This window comes from Mastomys coucha, unplaced genomic scaffold (assembly GCF_008632895.1).
Source record: "Mastomys coucha isolate ucsf_1 unplaced genomic scaffold, UCSF_Mcou_1 pScaffold4, whole genome shotgun sequence".
NCBI classification, from domain to species: Eukaryota; Metazoa; Chordata; class Mammalia; order Rodentia; family Muridae; genus Mastomys; species Mastomys coucha.
In genome coordinates, this window is record NW_022196910.1 from 34,836,469 (window position 1) to 34,857,428 (window position 20,960).

Consider the following 20,960-nt stretch of genomic DNA (forward strand, 5'->3'; position numbering starts at 1 on the left):
AAAAAAAAAAAAAAAAGTATTTTAAAATAGAATTAGAAAGAGTAAATACATTTTCAAATGCAAAATACTCCCTAAGTCCTTAGCCCATGATACTAGATGTATAAATAGCTTTGAGGAAATTTACTAGAATAGTTAATAACATATTAAAAATTAACTGTGGCAAAAAGATTCCTTCAATTCTTGGAAATTTAAAACTAATTGTATGTGCATTCTTCTCAAGCTATGAGGAACAGGATAACATGGAATCATATTCCCCAAGGAAAAAGTAGTCACACTGTTCGATCAGACCACATTGCTGAAATAATTTCTGGACTTGAGAGATGCTCGGGCGAGGCAGGGGGAGTTAAAAGCACTTGCCTTCAAGCCAGACAACCTGAACTTGAGCATCTCAGCTGGATCCACAGATGGATCCACAGAACTCGTGATGAAAGGAAAGAAGAAATAGAGTCCTGAGTATTGTTCCCTGCCCTCTAAAGTCACAGCATGGCAAGTGCAGGCTTTCAACAGCTCCCACAACAACAATAACAATCTTCCCAGAGAAGCTCTTTATAAATAATTAATGCCTAGTCAAAACCTTGAAGTCTTTACAAAAATTATAACAACATACGCAAAACCAGTATCCGGCTCACTCAGGATACAATGAAATGTAGCTGGCACGTGCAATCGACTGTCTCTTAACGTAGTAAATGAACTCCTGTGAAGACTCAATTGAAGTGTGTCTGCTGAGTTTACAAGTTAACCATGTGAGACCAACTTTTAGATGTCTTCACTGTTTGTAGTGGGGGAAAAATAGGAAAAGCAAACAACTGTTTATGTAAAGCACAGAGTAGTCAAAACAAGATTTATGTATAAAGTGGCCAAGAGTGAGATCTAGACAACCCAGTACCATGAAGACAAGGAACCAAGGGTAAATAAAGCTGAGCATTTCATCATGTTTGCCAGTAACCTGAGAGCCCCCTCTTCCTCACCTATAGGATACAAGATTTTTATCTTTTCCTCACCTCCAATAAGGTTACTAGAAGGATCCCAAATCAAAAGAACTTCTAAGCTACAAGTTCAAGAATGAGAAAATATGATATGAAAACATCTCCCTTTATGGTCAAGATAGAATAGTACATTAATTTCATTTCATTTAGCCATTGCACAGTGGGCTAAGGCTATCAAATTTCAGTTAGAAGAGAGCCACACTATTGTAGGAAGAAACAGAGAAGGACTTTCTAAAATAATAGAAGTTGAAAACAATAACTTCTAAAGTATTATTATCAGAGAATATATTCATATCTAATTCAAACACACAGTATGCTATAACTATGTCGACTTTGCTCCCAATCGATTCTTTTTCTTTGTCTCCATGAAGTTATCAGTACAGAAATCACCTAGACGATGTAAAAATATAAATATTTCTAGGTACTTATTGGCTACTTTATGACTGAATCCTGGTGGTTAAGATTCCAGTATGTAGCTTGGAAAAAAGTTGTAAGTGAAAGTGGGAGGGAAGCCCAAGGTCATTCACTACAATTTTGAGTCTGTAATGGAGGATATCTTTTCAGACTCTTCTCCACACTGATGTTCCCATCTGAGGAAAGCATAAAATTTGATCTAAGAAAGATGTTAGGAAAATATTTCTGGGGTAGGACCTCATGCTCCACCAGTCACTCAACACCCCTGAATGCACTTGTTATTATTCTAAGCACCTGAAAACATGAGGAAGAAAGAGGTAGATAACCCTCTCCTCCAACAGTTTACCTCTCATAAAAGTTGTATCTTACTAAAGTTATTGTTTCTTATGTTGCTATTAATGTGTTCACCTCAGTTTTCTATCCAAGGATAGAAAACCTATAAACAGAGCAAAAGACACAGCAAAACCTCTCTTTGCCTTCTTCTACACACTATTTTGGCATTGCTCTGTGTCAAAGACCATAGACAGCATTGTGTAATATAAATCACAGAAGAGATCAGACATTTTTCCATTCATTTAAATTAATGTATAATTCACAACTGAACTTTTTATTTAATCAGGCCATAAGTCTTCTACTTGAAATACAAATGAATGGTCTCTCCTTCTTTTGGAAAGCATAGTAGGAACACCTCAAATCTATCAACACCATAGAAAAATGCAAAAGGATTATTACTACCTCTTAATATGTGAGCCACATTATGAGTAAGAGCAGACAATTTTATGTATATTCATCAACAAAACTTAAAAGCTACATCATGACACCAATGCATCCTATTGTAATTCAAGTAAAGATTAAGGGGCTGCTTTTTTTTCTTCAGACTACAAAATACTTAGTGGATGAAGGACATGGAGCAGACAGCACCATCTTTGCTCTTTAGAGAGACACTTATCTTGTATCCCACACACTCTCACAGAGAAACCAGAGATGCGTGGATTAGGTTGATCCTTTTAAGATCGATACAAAATTAAAGAAAACGAAGCACACAGGGCAATTATTCACAGTGCAGAATCAATTCTGAAGGAGTTAGCAGCAGAGACTGAGTCATTTTCAAGGCAACGTATTTGTAAGTTTTATGAACAAAAAGGCACAAAATTAATATAGGTAAATTCTGGATCATTTGAAGGTTTTAGAAGAAAAGCTACTAGAAGAAATGAAATGGGATGATCCTATTGTAGCAAAGAAAATACATGAGGAAAGTTTTCTCCATAGTTACATCAGGTCAAAACAAACTTTTATTTAAAAAGCTTGGAGTGAACCTTAAAATTAAAACCTACTAAGATTCATGAAAAAGACAAAGTGACAAGACTCTGTATAATTTGCCAATAGTTACATGATATTGGCTGTTACTAAATGACCATTTCCCCTCCATCGTCTCTCTTCAGGCCTAAGTCGATAAGTGCTCAGTAAAATCGGAGTGATGTGTGTATAACAAACTTAGGTATAGATCCTGGACAATGAGTACAGTAATAGCATACGTTTTTTGATAAACAAATCGACTATGGGTCTTGAGAGTCCATGTTAATGAAATCAACCACGCTGGGGTGCGATAGGTACACCATTCTCTGTAAGAGGTCAACCAAGCATTCATCTATGAATACTTGAACATTGGTAAGAACCCTAGTTATCTCTAACGGTGACAATTTAGGAGAAGTAAGCTAATTCTAATTATTTTAAAACAGAACATTAAATATGCTTAAGATATGAGGCAGTGGATAAGTAATGTTAATTAAAATACAGCACACTTTTTTATTATAAAAATGATAGAGAATAAAATTCAGATGTCAAATTTTACTTGACTGTAGCTAATGCAGTGAGCTAATTCATTGCCTCGTGCAGTTCCAGGATTTTTTTTTCTTGGTTTTTATCTGTGTAACAGCCCTGACTGTCCTGGAACTTGCTCTGAAGATCAGGCTGGCCTCAAACTCACAAAGATCTGCCTACTTCTGCCTCCTGAGTGCTGGGATTAAAGGCAAGTGTCATCATACCTGGCTAGTTTCAGTAGTCTTTTATGGTACAATTTTATCTATTGGGAGCAGGATTAACTAATAATGTCAGAAGGTGAAACATTCTGCAGCTCCTAAAACATTACATGAAAGCCCTTCCTTCAGCTGAAGGAATGGTCATGGAGCCCCATGAAGGAAGGTGGACTTGAGCAGGTAAGACTCTTGCCTTTCCAGTCTTTGGCGTGCCTCCCTATAGTCAGTGGCTACCTCTCATAGCCTCCAGAGTGCAGTCTCTGAGATAAGCAGCTGAAGGAGATAGTAGGATAAAATGCAGGACAAATTGCTTTTCATATTCAACAAAAAGAGTCATCTATTCAAGATAATTTGGTGTACAACACAGCCCATTTAAAAAAAAATCTACATGAGGGTGCTTAGGAGTCTATTCATTTGCTGAATAAGAAATGACTAAATGAAGGGAAATATGTTTTAAGGGACAACCAATCTAGGCAAGATAGTATTGTTGGTTGCAACATGTCATCTAATTCTTTATCTTAGTCAAATACTGGAGAGCAAGATCAATAATAAGAAACAATATTTTTATGTGCTTTGCTTTATTTCCATGCTGCAGATTGAACCTAGTACCTAACACATGCTAAGTTTGCTCTCTGACACTGACCTACATCCCTGCCCAGACAATTATCTAAAATTATAGACTAAGTTTTAAAGCCCCTAAGACAGACTTGAAAGCAGGCAAAAGTTTGAAATGCATTGAATTGTGTAATAAGACTAGAAATACGGTTGGCCAAATGGCTCAGGGGGTAAAAGCACTTACCAATAAGCAGGATCACCTGAGACTGATCCCAGACCAAAGGCAAACAGAAAGCGCCAGAGCCCACACCTGAAAGTTGTTCTCTGATCATCTTTACACATACCCCTTGGTACAGAGGCAGGCAGCACACACACACACACACACACACACACACACACACACACACAAGCACACATATACCAAATAAATCAATGTTTAAGAACAATAGTGGGACAATAGTGGGTCAAGGAGTTCTTTAAGAAAACCTCTGCCGTGTTTTGTAGTCAGTCAAAAATGCATTTAGCATTATGGGAAATGCTCAAAAGCACATTTTAGAATAAATTAGAGAAAACTTTAGGGAAATCACACAAAGCAAAGGCTCTTTGCATGAGGCAAGACATTAAAATCTCAACATCAATAAATGAAATCCTTTCCCTCATGTGTACACATTCACATTTTAATCTACTTATTCAAATTACACATATGTATAACATATATGTATACACATATATTTTCACTTGAAATAGATAAACTTAATGTTTTGGACAGTTGTTGAACAACAGTATTGAGGTTTCATTTTTTTTCTCTTTAAAGGGACAGATAGATAAAATTTCCTGATGGTTGCTGCCCTCTAATGGTCTAATTCACAAGTGATAATGGAAGGAATGAATGTCCAACTGAATTGGGTAGGTAGGTGTATGCACATATTTGTTTATATAAATTCTCAGTTATTGTATGTTAGCTACCATACAAACTCTGGAAACTTTGTCTAGTGTTAGTTTATTCTGAAACATGGTGGCTTATATGCTAATAATTTTATCTAAACAGCAATGAAGCCATTGAGCAAGTTTAGAGTAAACCAGGAAAATGCAAATAATACTCTAGCAATAGGTTTCACCCAAAATATTGATGCTTAATAAGCATACTTATTGTAATTTCTTAAGATATATTATTTTAAATGTTCTGAAAGTTCTGAGAACTTTATTTTGTTCCCCACCAGGAAGCCTTACCAGTTCAGAAAACACCTCATCAAAATATATTTTTCTGGGTGGTAGAAACAGGGATTTCTCTGGAAATGACTTATGTGAGAAAACACATTCAATGTTTGTTTAATAATGCAGTCAAACTATTGCCTGTGTGTTGAATACTATAGTTAAGCAGTATTAAATGAGTGTTAGTCATTTAAGACTTCTTGGTGTTTTGCTCAAAAGCACCATGACTCTCTGCCACAGTGAACACAGTCTTCTCAAGTCCTCCCTGCTCTTGGGTCCTTTCCTTTATGAAGCATGCTGCAGGTCTGATGTGCTAGAGAACACAGGCTCAGAATAAAGTAGGTAGTAACTTAACAAGGAAAATAATGGGATCTAAGAAACCAAATTCCTCCTTAAAATTACATTTTACCAACTCAATAATATTCACAAGCATTTCAAAATTATCGCATTAAGCCTATAAAGGAGAAAGTTCTTACCATCTGGGGGAGTGAATACTGAAAGATTTGACTTGGGTCCAACCCCAGCACTAGTCTCTGCAGCAACATAGACATCATACATTGTGAATGGTGTGAGATGGGTAAACACAAACCGAAGGTCTTTTGTACTATTATCCAAAATCCTCCCTGCAAATAACAGAACAGACCCATAGGTTTTATGGGTATTTTATGAAATACATAATCATTTCATATCATGTTTAGAAGCAAGGACAATAACCAAATCATTAAACAAAAATGTTGTTATTATGTATGAATGTATTTGAAATATTTGCTTTAGTTTGATACAGATTTAAGCAGTAGAAACAACATGGAGATCTTCGGGTGCTTTAAATAACTTTTCTTATGTTAAAGAGTCCTGTTGAGTTGCTATTTTAATTTTAATATACTTAAATGGGAAACAGAAGTGAGATATATAGTTCATTTGGGATACTCTTTGCCTAACACACAATGCCCTGGGTAAGATCCACAGTATACAATGATGTTGAGCATGAAAGTGTGTATATAATTCAAGATCTCGGAGCCTGGAGGTTGACCCAGGAGGGTCAGAGAGCATTATTTTCCTGACTCCTTACATAAAGTCCTTAGTCTTCAAGCTTATGTCCACCAGCCTAGGGCTACTCACATTCATCCTGCATATGATGAATTACTACCATTTTAGTGTATGGTGATTTTATTGGCCTCACAGATAAAAATTAAATTATAAAAACTTGTTAAATTTCTGATCATAATTATTATCATTACCAATAGCTACACAAATTGCATTATCTGACTTTCATACGTCTTCTGCACGTGTTTTTATCTGAACTCCAGTTACTCTAGGAGCTGAGGCAACATTACTTTGACTAGATCTACCCTTCAAAGGATCTTACAGCTGGCTGTGTTTTTAACCTTGTTTGGACTCTCACCACTGATGCCCGCTTTTTATCCACTCAATGCCATTGCCAGGAGCAATTGTCTCACATAAACCTTCAATGTTCTAAAACTGCTCTTGCTGATGGAGGAAGAGAAAAGCCATGGCTTCCAACTTCCATGATGTTGACCCCTGACCACATTCAAAATGAGGCTTAAACTGGAGTCTTACATTTTCTCAGCTTCCATAGGTAAGTAGACTTGCTTTCTCAGTGATTGACTCAATGCTTTCTCTTCAGACTTTCAAAACCTCCTGCCCCCTCCTCAGCCTTAGGTAATGGTCTTGTTTCTCATTACACTGAAATACTTAGATCAGTAAGAAATTGTCTACCTGAACACTCCCTCTAGCAGGACGCTGCCTTACTATAGACAAATTATATTTGTAAGTTAATCCAGTTCCTATATTTAGGAAAAAGACCTTACCTCTACTACCACCAGAAGCAACTTTTCAACAAAGCTTATGTCAGCTTTCCTTCTTTTTCTCACTTTTAGAAACCTACTAATATTTATTATTTCTAATAAAAATGTAATTTTCAACCCTGCTTACTCCCAGCCCTCCTTCCCTCTCATTTGCATGTTTTAATATTCAAGCATCTGATTAAAAGAAGGTACATATTATCTAAGAGTTGAAACATAATATCTAATAGAAAAGATGTGTGCAAGTGTGTGAGTGTGTGGTCGTGATGTGTGTGTGTGTGTGTGTGTGTGTGTGTGTATGTGTGTGTGTGTGGTGCTTGCACTTGGGCATAGGACCTTCTCGTATTTCAGATTTTCAGAAGCAAAAGTTACTTAGAAATGAGTCTACTCACATGATGCCTACCACAGACATTTCACAAAGAGAGGATTTGCAAATTTTAAGGGATTTTTTTCAGTGCTTTCAAATAAAGAACAGTATGACAATTTACATTATTTGAACATTGTTTGAATTAAACTTTGACAGTAACTATGGGATCTCATATTCAGTAAAAGCAAAACAAAACAAAAAACAAAAACTGATCATTTATTTCCTGTAGAATATAAGACTCCTCCAGTTAACCTCTGACAAGAGGATGCTCAAATCTGCTTGTTCATAAGTTGGAGAATTTGTTACCTTTTAAGGCCACCAGCAGCACTTCAAATAACCTTTTCACAGCAGACTTAGGCTCACAATAACTTTGCACAGAGGATAGGCAGAGAGCTCTGATGATTATAAGTTGATGATGGTTTGATCTAAATGGAAACCGATTTGTCACAGTCTAAACTTAATGTTCTCTTGCCTATTATTTTATCTTCATGTGAGTCATAGACAAATGGCAATGGAAAAGCTATGCCTCTGATGTCTGCTCTGAATTAAAGCCCTCAGAAGAATAGCATTGAACATCCTTACACTCATTTGTGGTTTAATACAGAAGATCTAAAGAACTTGATTTCCTCATTAATCTATTATTTATATCACTTTAGGGTCTTCTCAGGAGCTCATTTCTTTTCAGAGTTAGAAATAATCCATGTATTTAATAGATTTCTTCTAAAAAGTAAAAGCAAAATTAACTGAGTCTTACCTGATGGCCCATATAATTCAACTCTGTAATTAAACTTTCCTGTGACAATTGTTGGTGGGTCCCATGAAATTGAAAAGGCCTTTCCTGTGACATTGCCTGTTATACAGTTTTGGGGTGGTCCTTCAGGCACTGAAATTATTATAGGGAAAGTGAATATGTAATATATGTAATATATTAAAAACAAATAATATATGATGCACAAAAACAAATGATGTTTATCATGGAAAAAAAACAAAATAGTCTAGAACTAAACAATTTGAATAAAACATATCTCTTTTGACAGTTTTCTAATGTACTAGTATTATATCTGATAGTGCAGTTGTCTTTATTCTACAAATTATTATAATTCTTGCCAATGTCATATGGTCTTAATGTACCTATATGCACATAACTTATGTATAGTCATATATAACATATAATACCTATATTCAGTATATATATATTTTCAACCAATTGGCTATTTGGCTTGAGAAACACATTTTCTCTGGTGGACATACAGGTGGGAAGGTCAAACTTTTACGTTTTAATATCAATATTTGTCTTTGTTCCAAGAAGAAATATATAATGTATGGACAGAAGATTTTAATAGAATACTGGAAAGATAAAAACTAATAACTAATAATATGTTTAAATTTTGAAACATATTAAAGGTGTTTGTATGCATTAGTTTGTTTTATTGAAATAAATGGCACTGAATATTTACTCAAAGTTCTTGTCCAATAACTTTCATTGTATATAATTTACATGAAGTGACTTCGTATTGAATAGGGGATAGAAAAGTAATTATCATTACAAAGATTTAAATATAGTTATTTAAGTCAAGAAAATAATAGTTTCATACTAACATGTGAAAGAAAATAATAGAACCTGACATATATGCCTCTGGGAAAAAGATAATGTTCTTTAGTAAAACTACTTTACATATAATTTTTATATCCTCTCTCTTTCTCTCTGTCTGTCTGTCTATCTGTCTCTCTCTCTCTCTCTCTCTCTCTCTCTCTCTATATATATATATATATATGTGTGTGTGTGTGTGTGTATATATATATATAATATGGTATTATTATGTATATTGAAATATCAGGTGCATGCAAAGTTCATTAAGCAATACTAATCTGTCACATTATATGTTAGTATCTACATAAACACATGTATAAATAAATTATACTTAGAAATATGACCTTTTGGGGGGAGATAAATCAGTGGTTAAGCAATGACTGCTCTTCTAGAGTTCCTCAGTTAAATTCCCTCAACCACATGGTGACTCACAACCATCTATAATATGACCTGATGCCCTTTTCTGGCATGCAGGTGTACATGAAGATAGAGCTCTTTACATACATAAAATAAACAAATAAATCTTTAGGAATATGACCTCTTAAAGGTTAATGGTAATAATGATGAATAATCGCAGTCCTTCAGTCCTAAAATCTCAAAGCACAAAAGGTCAATTGACAGTCTGTATTTCTAAGTATAGTTTATTTTATAAATGTATTTATGTGGATACTAACATAAGGTTACAGATTAGTATTGATATTATGAACTTAGTATGCACCTGATGTGTCAAGGGGAGAAATGCTGTTCATAAAGATATGAGTAGTTATTGATACTGAAATATTAATCAATACTAGCTGTGCTGTTTCAGGTAGTATCTTGTAGCTCTGATAATAACAATGTCAGTGAGAAAGATTATAGGTAATTAAATTTTGTTGGAAAAACAGACATTTAGAAAAATTATAGAGGTCATGAATTGCTAAGTGTCATTCATACTATCTGAAGAATCCCCTCTCTATATGTCTTTTTTCTTTTAGATGTTTAGTTTAGCATCAAAGATATTCCTAGTGGATACCTATTATCTATTATGTTAGAAAGAGTTACTTAAAGGAATGAAAGATTAACCACAACAAAATACTCTATGGACAGAATGAAAGATTATTCTATAAATAACTTCATGTCATTTTCTCTTTTTCTAACAAAATCAAGCCATACCTGATTCTGGTGTCCTAACAATGGTACTGTCAATATATCCTGCTTCAGTCGTAACGGCTGAAACTTCAAAGAGATACGTTGTGTAAGGTCTCAAGTGAGTCACCACAAAACTGATGGGCTCTTTCCACACAGAGCTGATCTTATTCCGTGCCAATGTGCTGGATAAATGTGTAGTACGAAGTGGAGGTGTAACTCTACCAAGGGTTGGAGAGGGGCTAGTAGTACTCCACAGAAAAGATTCACTGTTCTCCTAGTAAGGGAAAGAAAACACAGTAGGAGGACTCACATGCTATTTGTAGGTAAACATAAGAACACTACCCATTTATTTTCCTTCTAATATAAATATTATTTCTTAATGTGTGTGAAAAATTTAGCAAATTAATTTTTATAAGAAATGAATAAATTTTTAATGTCTATAACATTAGGACTGATGCTAATGTCTATTATATTAGGACAGGATATATCTATTGTATTCATTATACTTCAATCTTGAAATCCTACATAGAGTTTAAAGTAGGATAAAATGGAGATAAGCTATCAGCTAAATCATCAATAAGAACTTTTAAAATTTATATCAACCCAATAGAGCAAAAACCCTAAGACAATTTCAATCTGTGTTCTTAACTGTTCCTATCATTTTTAAATCATAAGTACTTAAGTAAGACAAAACAAAAACAAAAAATTTACCTTTCCAGATATTAGTGTGTATATGCATGTACATGTGTGTGTATTCAAATGGATCTTAACTGGAAGCAGAAGATTTTTAGAATTCACTAAACTATTTAAAACAAAATAACATTGTTTGGCTATTTCTCCATCAATAATAACATGATAAAAAATATCCCAAAATTAACTTAGGAAAGCAGGATATGGAAAAATAACATAGTATCTTTGAAGGTTTCATATGAATGACAAAAATGGCAATCTTTTCACAAAGATATGCCATCAGGCAGCCCACTGGTTTAATCTAACATTGACTATATATTCCCCGACAGGTACTTTCCTCTATGACACACGGACTTATGGCCCCTATACCTTGCCAACTTATAAAATGTCCTCCCAACTGGAACACCCAGTCTACCACATAGTCTATTCTCACCTCTCCTTTCTCCACTGTCAAACCAATGCTGCCCCATTAATGAAGTCTTTTGCAATATGCCTAGAGATATTCTCTTCCCGTCTGTAATTCGTACCCCTGAAATACAGTCAGTTTAACATAGCATGATGCTATAGCCCAAGAGTATAACTTTTCAAGCTATGAAAACCTGAAGATGTAAACCAAATAAAAATTTTGATGTGTGACGTGTGTTACACCGCACTCACATTACATTCAGGTAATTTCCCAGACAGAAGGTCCTCGACTTTGATGGAGACATCCTTCACCACTATGCCACTTCTGGCATGTTTGACACTGATCTTGAAGCTGGTGATTTTGCCATTTGGTTGCCGAGGTAAATACCAAATCAAATTTACTGCAGAATAGTTGAGAGCTTCCACTGTGAGGTTAACCACTTTACCTGGAGCTGGAAATAGGAATGAGGTGGAGGAAGGGGGAAACTGTTGTAAAATTTAAAATGCTGCTTATGTTCTTCAGCTATATCAAATTTCCACCTTATGTAAAATGAAATATGCAATATCTTGAAAAATATCAACTTTCTAACCATGTATATATGTGTATATGTGTGTATTTCTCCTTAAAATGCTTTAAAAATGTGATGAATGATATGTACATATTTCAGAATTACTGGTCCATCACATCTATTCATTCAATGAGCACTTAAAATACACATGAAACTACTAGATCAATAGTTTTTTTATAAATAAAAAACCAAGTATGAGCTAAAACTCTACTTCCTTAAATACTTTGGAATTATATAGGCACTGTAGAAGTTGGAAAAATAATAAATTCAAAATAGGAGCCAAAATACACAAAATTCATAACCAAAAATTTCATAAATATCTAGTGCCTAACATCAAATAGATAGATAACTTGTTAATAGTTCATGATTTTTGTATTTTGAGTTTTATATATATTTTTGCCAAATTTCTTACTATCAATTATTATCTATAATGATAATCTCAATGTTTAGTTTCTGTGATAACCATATTACATCAGAATGAGAGGTTGTGCAGATAAAATAGGTATGCAAATAAATAATGAAGATCTTTCAGATGGTAGAATAAAACAAAAATGCTTGAGGTAAGATTACATCTAATAAAAATGGTGAATAGTATTAAGATATTAAAAGGTTAGAATTTTCATTGTGCCTAAACACACCAAATTCTGTTTTGTAAAAGAAATATTCAAGAACTTAGGTCCTAAGAAGAAATATTCAATACAAATTAGACAATGAGAATGGAGAAATTATAAGCCAAATGCATTTTAATGACAAAAGTAAGTTACCACAGTTACTGAGAATAATATAATAAGTGGAAAATTTTCTTAAGGAGAATTGATAAAATAAAGTTGAAAAATTTGTTCAAAATTCAATATTTAATTTATTTGGAGTATATGAAATACAATAAAACAAAGGGGCTAAGATTGTTAAATATGTTATACTGTGCAACTATAAAATTATTTCTTTTGTGAATATTAATCCTTTTTAAATTTTTCTCATTGTAATGATAAGAGTATTCTTAAATATTCATATACCAATGGCAGATTGCACATAGACACATTTCCAGCTGGTCCTTAAAAGAGTTGTAAAGAGCAGGAGTAGGGGTATTTCCTTTAAGCCCAGCACTGGAGGCAGAGGCAGGCAGATTTCTGATTTCAAGTGAGCTTAGTCTACAGTGTGAGTTCCATGACAACTAAGGTTACACAGAGAATCATTTTCTCCAAAAGCCAATAGGTAGGTAGGTAGGTAGGTAGGTAGGTAGGTAGGTAGATAGATAGATAGATAGATAGATAGATAGAGTTGTAAAAAATTGATGAAATCCAACGAATTTATAAGTTTACCCCCTTTTTGTAACATTCTGAAGCTTGGCTTCCAAAACAGAAAGCCATAAGCATTAATTAAATAACAAAATGTTAAATCCTCCTGACTCCTCTATTTAAATATTCTTCTTCTAAATTCTATATGTCAGCATGCCATTATTTGTAGATTATCTATACAGAGAATCCATACACCTTGATCCAACTATAGGTTTACTATAAAATACCAAAAGTCTTACATATCAAGATTTTTTTCACCGGCACACACACAGTTTTTGTTTTTGTTTTTGGTGTTGTAGTTGATTGGTTGGTTTGGGTGGTGGTGTTTTGGGTTTTTGGTTTGTTTTGTTATGTTTTGTTTGCTTCATTCCTATTCAGACACTGAGATATAAGTTGTCACTTTAATATTTAAATCTGAAATAAATTATATATTTATATGAAATAAAGAAAGTTCCCTAGAGAGTTAAGTTCCCTGGGTTTTAATGTTGGTGGACAGAATATTATTCATTCAGCTCGGTTTCACTGATTATTTTGTATATATTTCTCTTAATACTACTTTTTTCCAGCAGAAAACAAATTTCTTCTCATTTGATAATTACACATTCAATGTGTAGAATTTAACATATCTTAAACCAGTGATTTAATTACTGAATGTTCTACACATTTTTTTCTACACTGACTATTGTATCCTCTTGATATACCAGGACCCATGCCTAATTACACTGAGCAATTTGGAGAATTTTACTTCGACATATATAACATCCATAATAGAAAAACAATCATAGACATTGTATAGTCTTATAATGTACCTGGCATACTAATTCACATATTTATTTATCTTTTCTCATTAGAACATAAGATCCATGATAAATATTTGTTAATTGGAGAAACTATTAATTAACTATTTCTCTTTATATTCATTTGATTCTAATCAGTTACAAGGTTCTGGTTGGTCATCTAAGGAGGAAAAGAAAATGCATCGAGCAGCAAGATTTGCAGAGTGGGTTAAGACCCTGGATACACTTCACAACAGTACTGGTAGGAGATGCTGGCAGACTTAGACATTACTTGGAGGAAGGAACTGAAGGAACTGAGCATGAAATCAAAGTTCCTCTCAGTCATAGGAGGAAGGGAAAGGCATCAACTGGATTGATGATGGCTGAGTCTTAGAGACTGATATGCTGATTATCAGTTGGCATTTTCATGCCTGACATCACAAGATGCTTACATCACTGGTGCTGATGGCAAAAGAGATATAAGCTTACATGGAAAAAGCTGACCTACATCTCTAGATGGTCTCAGGAACATATATGCATGGGAAGAATTATGAATGAGTCATTAATGTACCCAAATATCCACAGAGGTGTCTTATAAATTGGCCATGATGGCACCTACTTGTAAGCCCAGCAGTCAGGACACCTATGAGGAAGGTCCTAAGTCTAAAACCAACATGAATGGCATAGTGACTTTAAGGTTAGCCTAGGCTGCAGAGAAAGAACTTTCTTTAAAATAAATAAGTTAAATTAAAACAGAGTGGTTTGCTTGAAATAATAATAGATGCTTTCTCATCCTATTTGTGTGCATGTGTGCATATGTGTATGTGTGTGTGTATGCATGCATGTATATGTGTGAGTGCACCTGTGCGCATGTGTGTGTGGATGTGTATATGCATGTATGCACATGCGTGTGTGTATGTGTGTATGTGTGTGTGTGTGTGTGTGTGCTTTCTAATGTTCTGCCCCTAAGATGATACTTAGACAGAAAATTTTTTTCAAAGTACTTTTACTATCTCAAATAACTAAAAGGAATTCAAAGGCCATTCTCAATAATTTCATACATTTTGCATCATATTTTTATGACATTTTAATTTTTCAAATGGCAAGCACTCATGATTAAATTAATTTAGAATTAACAATTTAGGAAAATTACCACTTTCTGCAGTTTGGAAAAGAAATGGGTCACTAAACACTCCAATGCCAGCACTGTTTTCAGCAGCAACCTGAAACAGACCAGGGGTTTTATGTTCAATTTCTTTACTTTCTAAATACACAGTATTTTCAATAATACAATGTTCACTTCACCACAAGGAAAGTTCTAAAATGATTTTCCTGTAATTCTTATAATATTCCCCAATTGGAAAGCAATATGTGTGTGTGTAGGGTGGATTTCATGTAATTGACCTAGAAAGTAGTATGGCCAATATCCTTTAGATGAAGAAAAAAAAACTTGATGAGAGAGAAGTCAGTAGGCATGACCACGTTAATACAAGAAATAATAATACAACATGAATTCAGTTGAAATACTTGTTCTAAAACTCAGTCTATACCAACTGTATGTACTACTCATACGACTGGCTATACAAATGCCATCAGACCTTAACGTTCACACTTTATATAACTGGACTCATGAGTACTCAGAAAAAGTGTAAGTGAAAAATAAATATGCTCAATTAACAATGTAAGAGTACAAAATCAAAATTTAACAGGCACACAAACAACTTTTTATTTGCATGATTTAGTGATACAACTCAATAGGCGGAGCAGACACTGTGAATGGCTTTGAAACTCCTAAGCCTTTACAAAATGTGTGAGTGGGACCTACAATCTTATAGTTCTTCCACAGATGGAAAACTTTAGGCAATTTGCTTAGTTCTTCCAAGGCACATGTTTTCCCCATATTTGACTGAGAATAATAATTTACCTGTGTCACAGGGTTTTTCCAAGACTAACTGAAATAATATACATAGACCACTTAACAGGCTTTCCCCATAGGTGTTACTTATACTGAAGATATCAAATGCACCATGCCAAATTCCCCCTTGGAATTCGCCAATGGCTAACATTTATTTGAGGAGAGCAAATGTCACATCATGATTTATGAAGTGTGAGGTGAGACATAGGCTAGAGGCTTCTTAATAAGCCTGAAATAAGAGAATTCAGAGAAATAAAATGCAAACTCATAAAAAGAGATCTAAGCAGAACTAGTCTGAGCAAGTTGACATTCTCTGAACAATCATTTCTTACATCACATTAACCTTAGTATTTATTTATTATGTCTGAGTATATATTTTATGATACCAATTAACTTAAATATGCATATGTTTGTAGAAAATATGTTTTGGAATTTATAGGTGTCAAAACGCTTCTTGCAAAATCTCTCCTATAATGTTTTATCATTAAGAAAGGCCTCCACAGTTAGTTAGGCCACAGATCAGCTTTTACAAGTTTTCTTCTCTATGCTCACTCGTTTTCAAGACTCAAAGAAACAAATGCATGTGTTAGAGCTGGCAAGATGGCTCAGAAGGTAAGGGTGTTTGCCCCAAACCTGACAACCCAAGTTAGAGCTCTAGAACCCTTGAGGTGGAAGGAAAACTCAACTCCCATAAATTGTCCTTTGACCTTAACACATGGACACTTGTACCATGATATCCATGTCCCCATACAGCACAATAAATAAATAGATAGATAGATAGATAGATAGATAGATAGATAGATAGATAGATAGATAGATAGATAGACAGACATTTCCTAAAGAGAAAGAAAAGATGTGGGTGCTTTTAAAGTTGGAAAACAGCAGGGAGCCAGGAAGATAACTCTGTTCCTTACTTTTTCATGTGCAAATGTCATAGCTGTTCCCTCTTTGCAAACATTTCTATTTAATCCAGCACAACATTGCTTTGTGTAAGTTCATCTTTATTTAGTATTCAAATAAAACATTAAATCGTGAATACTTAATGTTGTAAAGTATCACACACTTTTAGAAACACAAAATAATAAGGGCTCAGTGAACCTTTGTTGAGTGAAACAGAATTGAGTTTATTTTTAGTAAAACTGTTGCTTCAAAAGTTTTTAATCCATCATCCAAAAGTTAAGGAATGTACATCCAAATGCAACAGAGTTAGAAAAATAAAATACCAGTTAGTTTAATTCTGATTAAAGAGCAATATTTTACTCAAGGATGTAGATTAGTGGTTGAGCATTTGCCTAACATGCAGGAGGCTCTGGGTTCTTCTGTCTTGCACAGCAAAACATTTAAAGTAATAAATAAGTGGCATTTAATATTTTCATTTTGAAACCTAAAGTAGTTACTTTAAGCTCAATTTGCTTTCCATGAAAGATATTAAGCTAAAGGTTTTCTTAATGGATATTATATAAACATTTATCTATCTATAGAGAAGAAAAGACTTCACCAGGCTTTGCATATATGTTTGCATATGACATTCTCGTGTTGAGCACGTGATAGCTTGTCACTCCTCACTGGCTCAGCTCACTCAACTAGCAGACTTACACGGCGGGTGAAACTCTCACTTTCCTCATGGATTTACTATTTCAATGCTCAGTATCCACTCCCAAAATATTTACCTTAATCTCATATGTTGTTCCAGGGTTCAGGTTAGTGAGAAGAACCTCCAGACTGTCTGGCTTCGCTCTCGCTCGGGTGTACGTTGTCTGCATCCATGGACACACTTCCTTGTATTTAACGACATAAGATATGATTCTTCCATTTGGGTTGGGAGGAGTGTTCCATGAAAGAAGAATCCCAGCAGAGCCAACTCTCTCCCCGGCGAGGAAGACTGGAGGTCCCGGTTCTATTTTTAAAAATTCGTGTTATTAAATGATCAAATAAATATTCTATTTCCACCAAAACAAGTAAATTAAAAAAACATATTTATAAATGTAAACTTTTGAAGTTCCCAGAAATTAGTATGAATTTATTTTCCTTACAGCTTTGAACAAAAAAAAGACTAATAAATTCTTTTCAGTAACACCACAAACATTCTTTTCTAAGAATGTAAAAAATGGAATGCTATAAAACAGTACGTGTCAAACATAATTTTGATGCCAAGTCGTTTTTTTGATTTTTGTTTTTTTGTTTTTGTTTTTGTTTTTGTTTTTTAAAGGCTTTGTTAATGCAGGGCTTACCTGCAAGAAGAAAACAAGAAAGAGCCTTACAAACAGAACAGTTTTATTTTTTCCTTCAGGAGTATAGTGAGTTTGTTTTCTTGACTCCAATAATCCAAATGTCACACCATTAACAGACTCTCTAATCCACTTCACAAACAAAAATAATTACCTTTTTTCTTTGAAAGTAAGGGAAACAAACAAGACTGCCAGCAGAAGACAAATTGTAAACATTTTCTTAACTTTCCATTTCATATCAATTACTCTATACTGATTTCACACATGTAAAGCAACCGCTGCCGATGTAAATATTTCTGTCCACCAGAGTGGCAAGGACTAAATACATTTAATTAAAAGTAAGTTAAAACAGGGACTCACTTGACACATTTGTTGCCATTGTTCTACTCACAGGTGAGCTATAGGTTGTGGCAGAAATTGAAGATAGTGTTATAGCATACCCAGTGCCATCCAAAGGACCAGAAACATCAACCTAGAATGCCAAAGTTACACATCCATTATTTCTGAAAAGTGAGTTAAAATAATAAATCTAGCATCATTTCCAAAGTGAACACTTTTCTATATAAACTGTACAAAATGGCAAAATAAAGTTTGCATATCATTATAAAATATGAATTTGTTACATAATGTAATTGTTAACTAACCTAAAATAGGATGAGAGCTTACAAAATACCCTTTATTATCAGACTCTAAATCAGTATTTCGACCTATGCCAGCTCTTTGTCAACAAAGAAACACTAACGTCTTCAAAGCGTCTATAGCTTATTACTGTAGTCCCTTATTTTTAAGAGAACAAAGCATCTATAGCCTATTACTGTAGTCCCTTATTTTTAAGAGAACATATACATTACCTGTGACTCTGAAGTTCCAATGAGAGGGAAAAGAAAAAAGAAAAGAAAACCCATCATTATTACATTTTTTTCTAGCAGTACAATCACATTGATGGCTCTAGAGAGAAATGTTGCCTGCATTAATGATTTAAAGTCAGATCCTCCTGGCAAGTACACAATTAATGAGCCTGGATTACTCAATAGCTCTGCCCTTTCTTTGTTAAACTATTCATGAACTCTTAGATGGATAGCTGTAGATTCAGTGCACACACACACACACACACACACACACACAGAGAGAGAGAGAGAGAGAGAGAGAGAGAGAGACAGAGACAGAGACAGAGACAGAGAGACAGAGACAGAGAGAGACAGAGAGAGAGAGAGACAGAGACAGAGACAGAGAGACAGAGACAGAGAGACAGAGACAGAGAGAGAGAGAGAGAGACAGAGACAGAGACAGAGACAGAGACAGAGACAGAGACAGAGAGACAGAGAGAGAGAGAAAGAGAGAGAGAGAGAGAGAGAGAGAGAGAGGGAGAGAGAGAGGGAGGGAGGGAGAGGGGGATGGAGAACCCCAGGATGCTGAAAGTTACACTCATTAGTTTGACATTGATATGCTTTTGTCTACATCTTATGCTTTCAAAAACCTCTCAAGGAAAAAGTTTTCATAGTTTAGGAGTTTTGTACAGGAATTTCCTGTCAGGACCAAATATAAATACATGCAGGCTGGCCAAGTGCAAGAATGAAAACTATACCTGATATTCTCCACCTCCAAGATCTGTGATAGTAACAAAGCCACAGCCAGGAATAAGATCCACTAGAAGCTTCTCCCCACGGCTCACGGCAGGCTCCAGGGCAGAGAAAAGTGTCGTATAGACATAGTGAAGCCTTTATGGTTTTCAGGGTTTTCCAGTTCTGATACTGAAAATTAGAGGTTCAAATACAGTTGTTTTTCCTTAAATGGTCCAAAAAAATTGAAACTCAAGAGCCTACAGTCACATTTTTAAATAATCAAATTGTTAGAAAAGTGACTCCCAAGTGACTTTTATACACAGATGTTAAGAAAGTGTATCTTCACTGGGCAGTGGTGGTGCACACCTTTAATCCCAGCACTTGGGAGGCAGAGGCAGGTGGATTTCTGAGTTTGAGGCCAGTCTGATCTACAGAGTGAGTTCCAGGAGAGCCAGGACTATACAGAGAAACCCTGTCTCAAAAAGCCAAAAGAAAGAAAGAAAGAAAGAAAGAAAGAAAGAAAGAAAGAAAGAAAGAAAGAAAGAAAGAAAGAAGAAAGAAAGGAAGGAAGGAAGGAAGAAAAAAAGAAAGAAAGAAAGAAGGGAAGAAGAAAATGTATCTTTGATGACATTTGCTTTCTTAATTTTTAAATATTATTGTAAGAGCTAACACATGAATTTATTTTTGCTCCTAGGATATTCCTTAGTTTATAAAACTTGTTGGTTAATTTGCTTGTTTTTTTTTTTTTAGGGTTTGCCTTCTATATGAACATTAAAATCATTTTAAAATTCAATATAAACTTGATTGACTAGATAGTTTCCCACAGAAGAAAACTGGGGAGAATGTGACAGAAATTCACACATTTCAGATTAATATTTAGGTATTTTTTAAAAGTTAGTTTACATACTGGAAATAAAATTAGTTTTTAAATGATGAGTACCAATTGTATTTCTGCTTCCAGTCACATTATTCTACCTTTGCTTACTCTTATTTCTGCTGCCTATAATCATGAACCAGAACTTCCACACACAATGTCTTGCCAATGAGTTATATTTGTGCCTTGCCTTACCATTAGAGCAGATTTCAAACAATATTGGCAGAGCAAGAGAGGTGATAAAGCAGAACTTGTCAAACACACCTGATACAGACCCAATCCAACCCCAAAAGGACAGGGTCTGGAAGGAATTCTAAATCCCATTTATCATTTCAAAACCCCACCCCTATAGATGATTTGACAATGATATAATTAATTAAAAATGTAGACTTCTTAAAAATAGTGTTATACACTCATGTAAATTTGAAAGTATCATAATATAATTTTTCAGTATTTTTCTTATTTATTTACTGTGTGTGTGTGTGTGGTGTATGTGTGTGTGTGTGTGTGTGTGTGTAGTGGTGCAGTGATTTT

General features: G+C 34.5%; 1 protein-coding gene and 1 long non-coding RNA gene across 5 annotated transcripts in view; one reads left to right on the forward strand and one right to left on the reverse strand.

Annotated features, from left to right (window-relative positions):
* LOC116076055 overlaps nucleotides 1-17,720 on the forward strand; it is a 21,359-nt gene extending 3,639 nt beyond the window's left edge. For 3 of the 4 annotated variants that reach the window (XR_004112789.1, XR_004112791.1, XR_004112790.1), the window contains exons 2-5: nucleotides 4,806-4,897; nucleotides 6,511-6,800; nucleotides 14,007-14,109; nucleotides 17,456-17,720. This is a non-coding gene — a long non-coding RNA (uncharacterized LOC116076055). Of the gene's footprint in view, nucleotides 1-4,805; nucleotides 4,902-6,510; nucleotides 6,801-14,006; nucleotides 14,110-17,455 lie in introns of all 4 variants that reach the window. The other variant, XR_004112792.1, reaches the window with a different exon arrangement.
* Nucleotides 1-18,938, reverse strand: part of Ptprq (protein tyrosine phosphatase receptor type Q) — a 190,831-nt gene extending 171,893 nt beyond the window's left edge. Inside the window, exons 1-8 of the mRNA XM_031349633.1 lie at nucleotides 18,842-18,938; nucleotides 18,351-18,462; nucleotides 17,433-17,659; nucleotides 15,001-15,070; nucleotides 11,460-11,659; nucleotides 10,137-10,386; nucleotides 8,148-8,276; nucleotides 5,680-5,826 (exon numbers count right to left, since the gene is read on the reverse strand). Coding sequence (XP_031205493.1) covers nucleotides 5,680-5,826; nucleotides 8,148-8,276; nucleotides 10,137-10,386; nucleotides 11,460-11,659; nucleotides 15,001-15,070; nucleotides 17,433-17,659; nucleotides 18,351-18,462; nucleotides 18,842-18,898 — 1,192 coding nt within the window. The 5' untranslated portion in view covers nucleotides 18,899-18,938. The remainder of the gene's footprint in view (nucleotides 1-5,679; nucleotides 5,827-8,147; nucleotides 8,277-10,136; nucleotides 10,387-11,459; nucleotides 11,660-15,000; nucleotides 15,071-17,432; nucleotides 17,660-18,350; nucleotides 18,463-18,841) is intronic.
* Nucleotides 18,939-20,960: the final 2,022 nt, after the last annotated feature.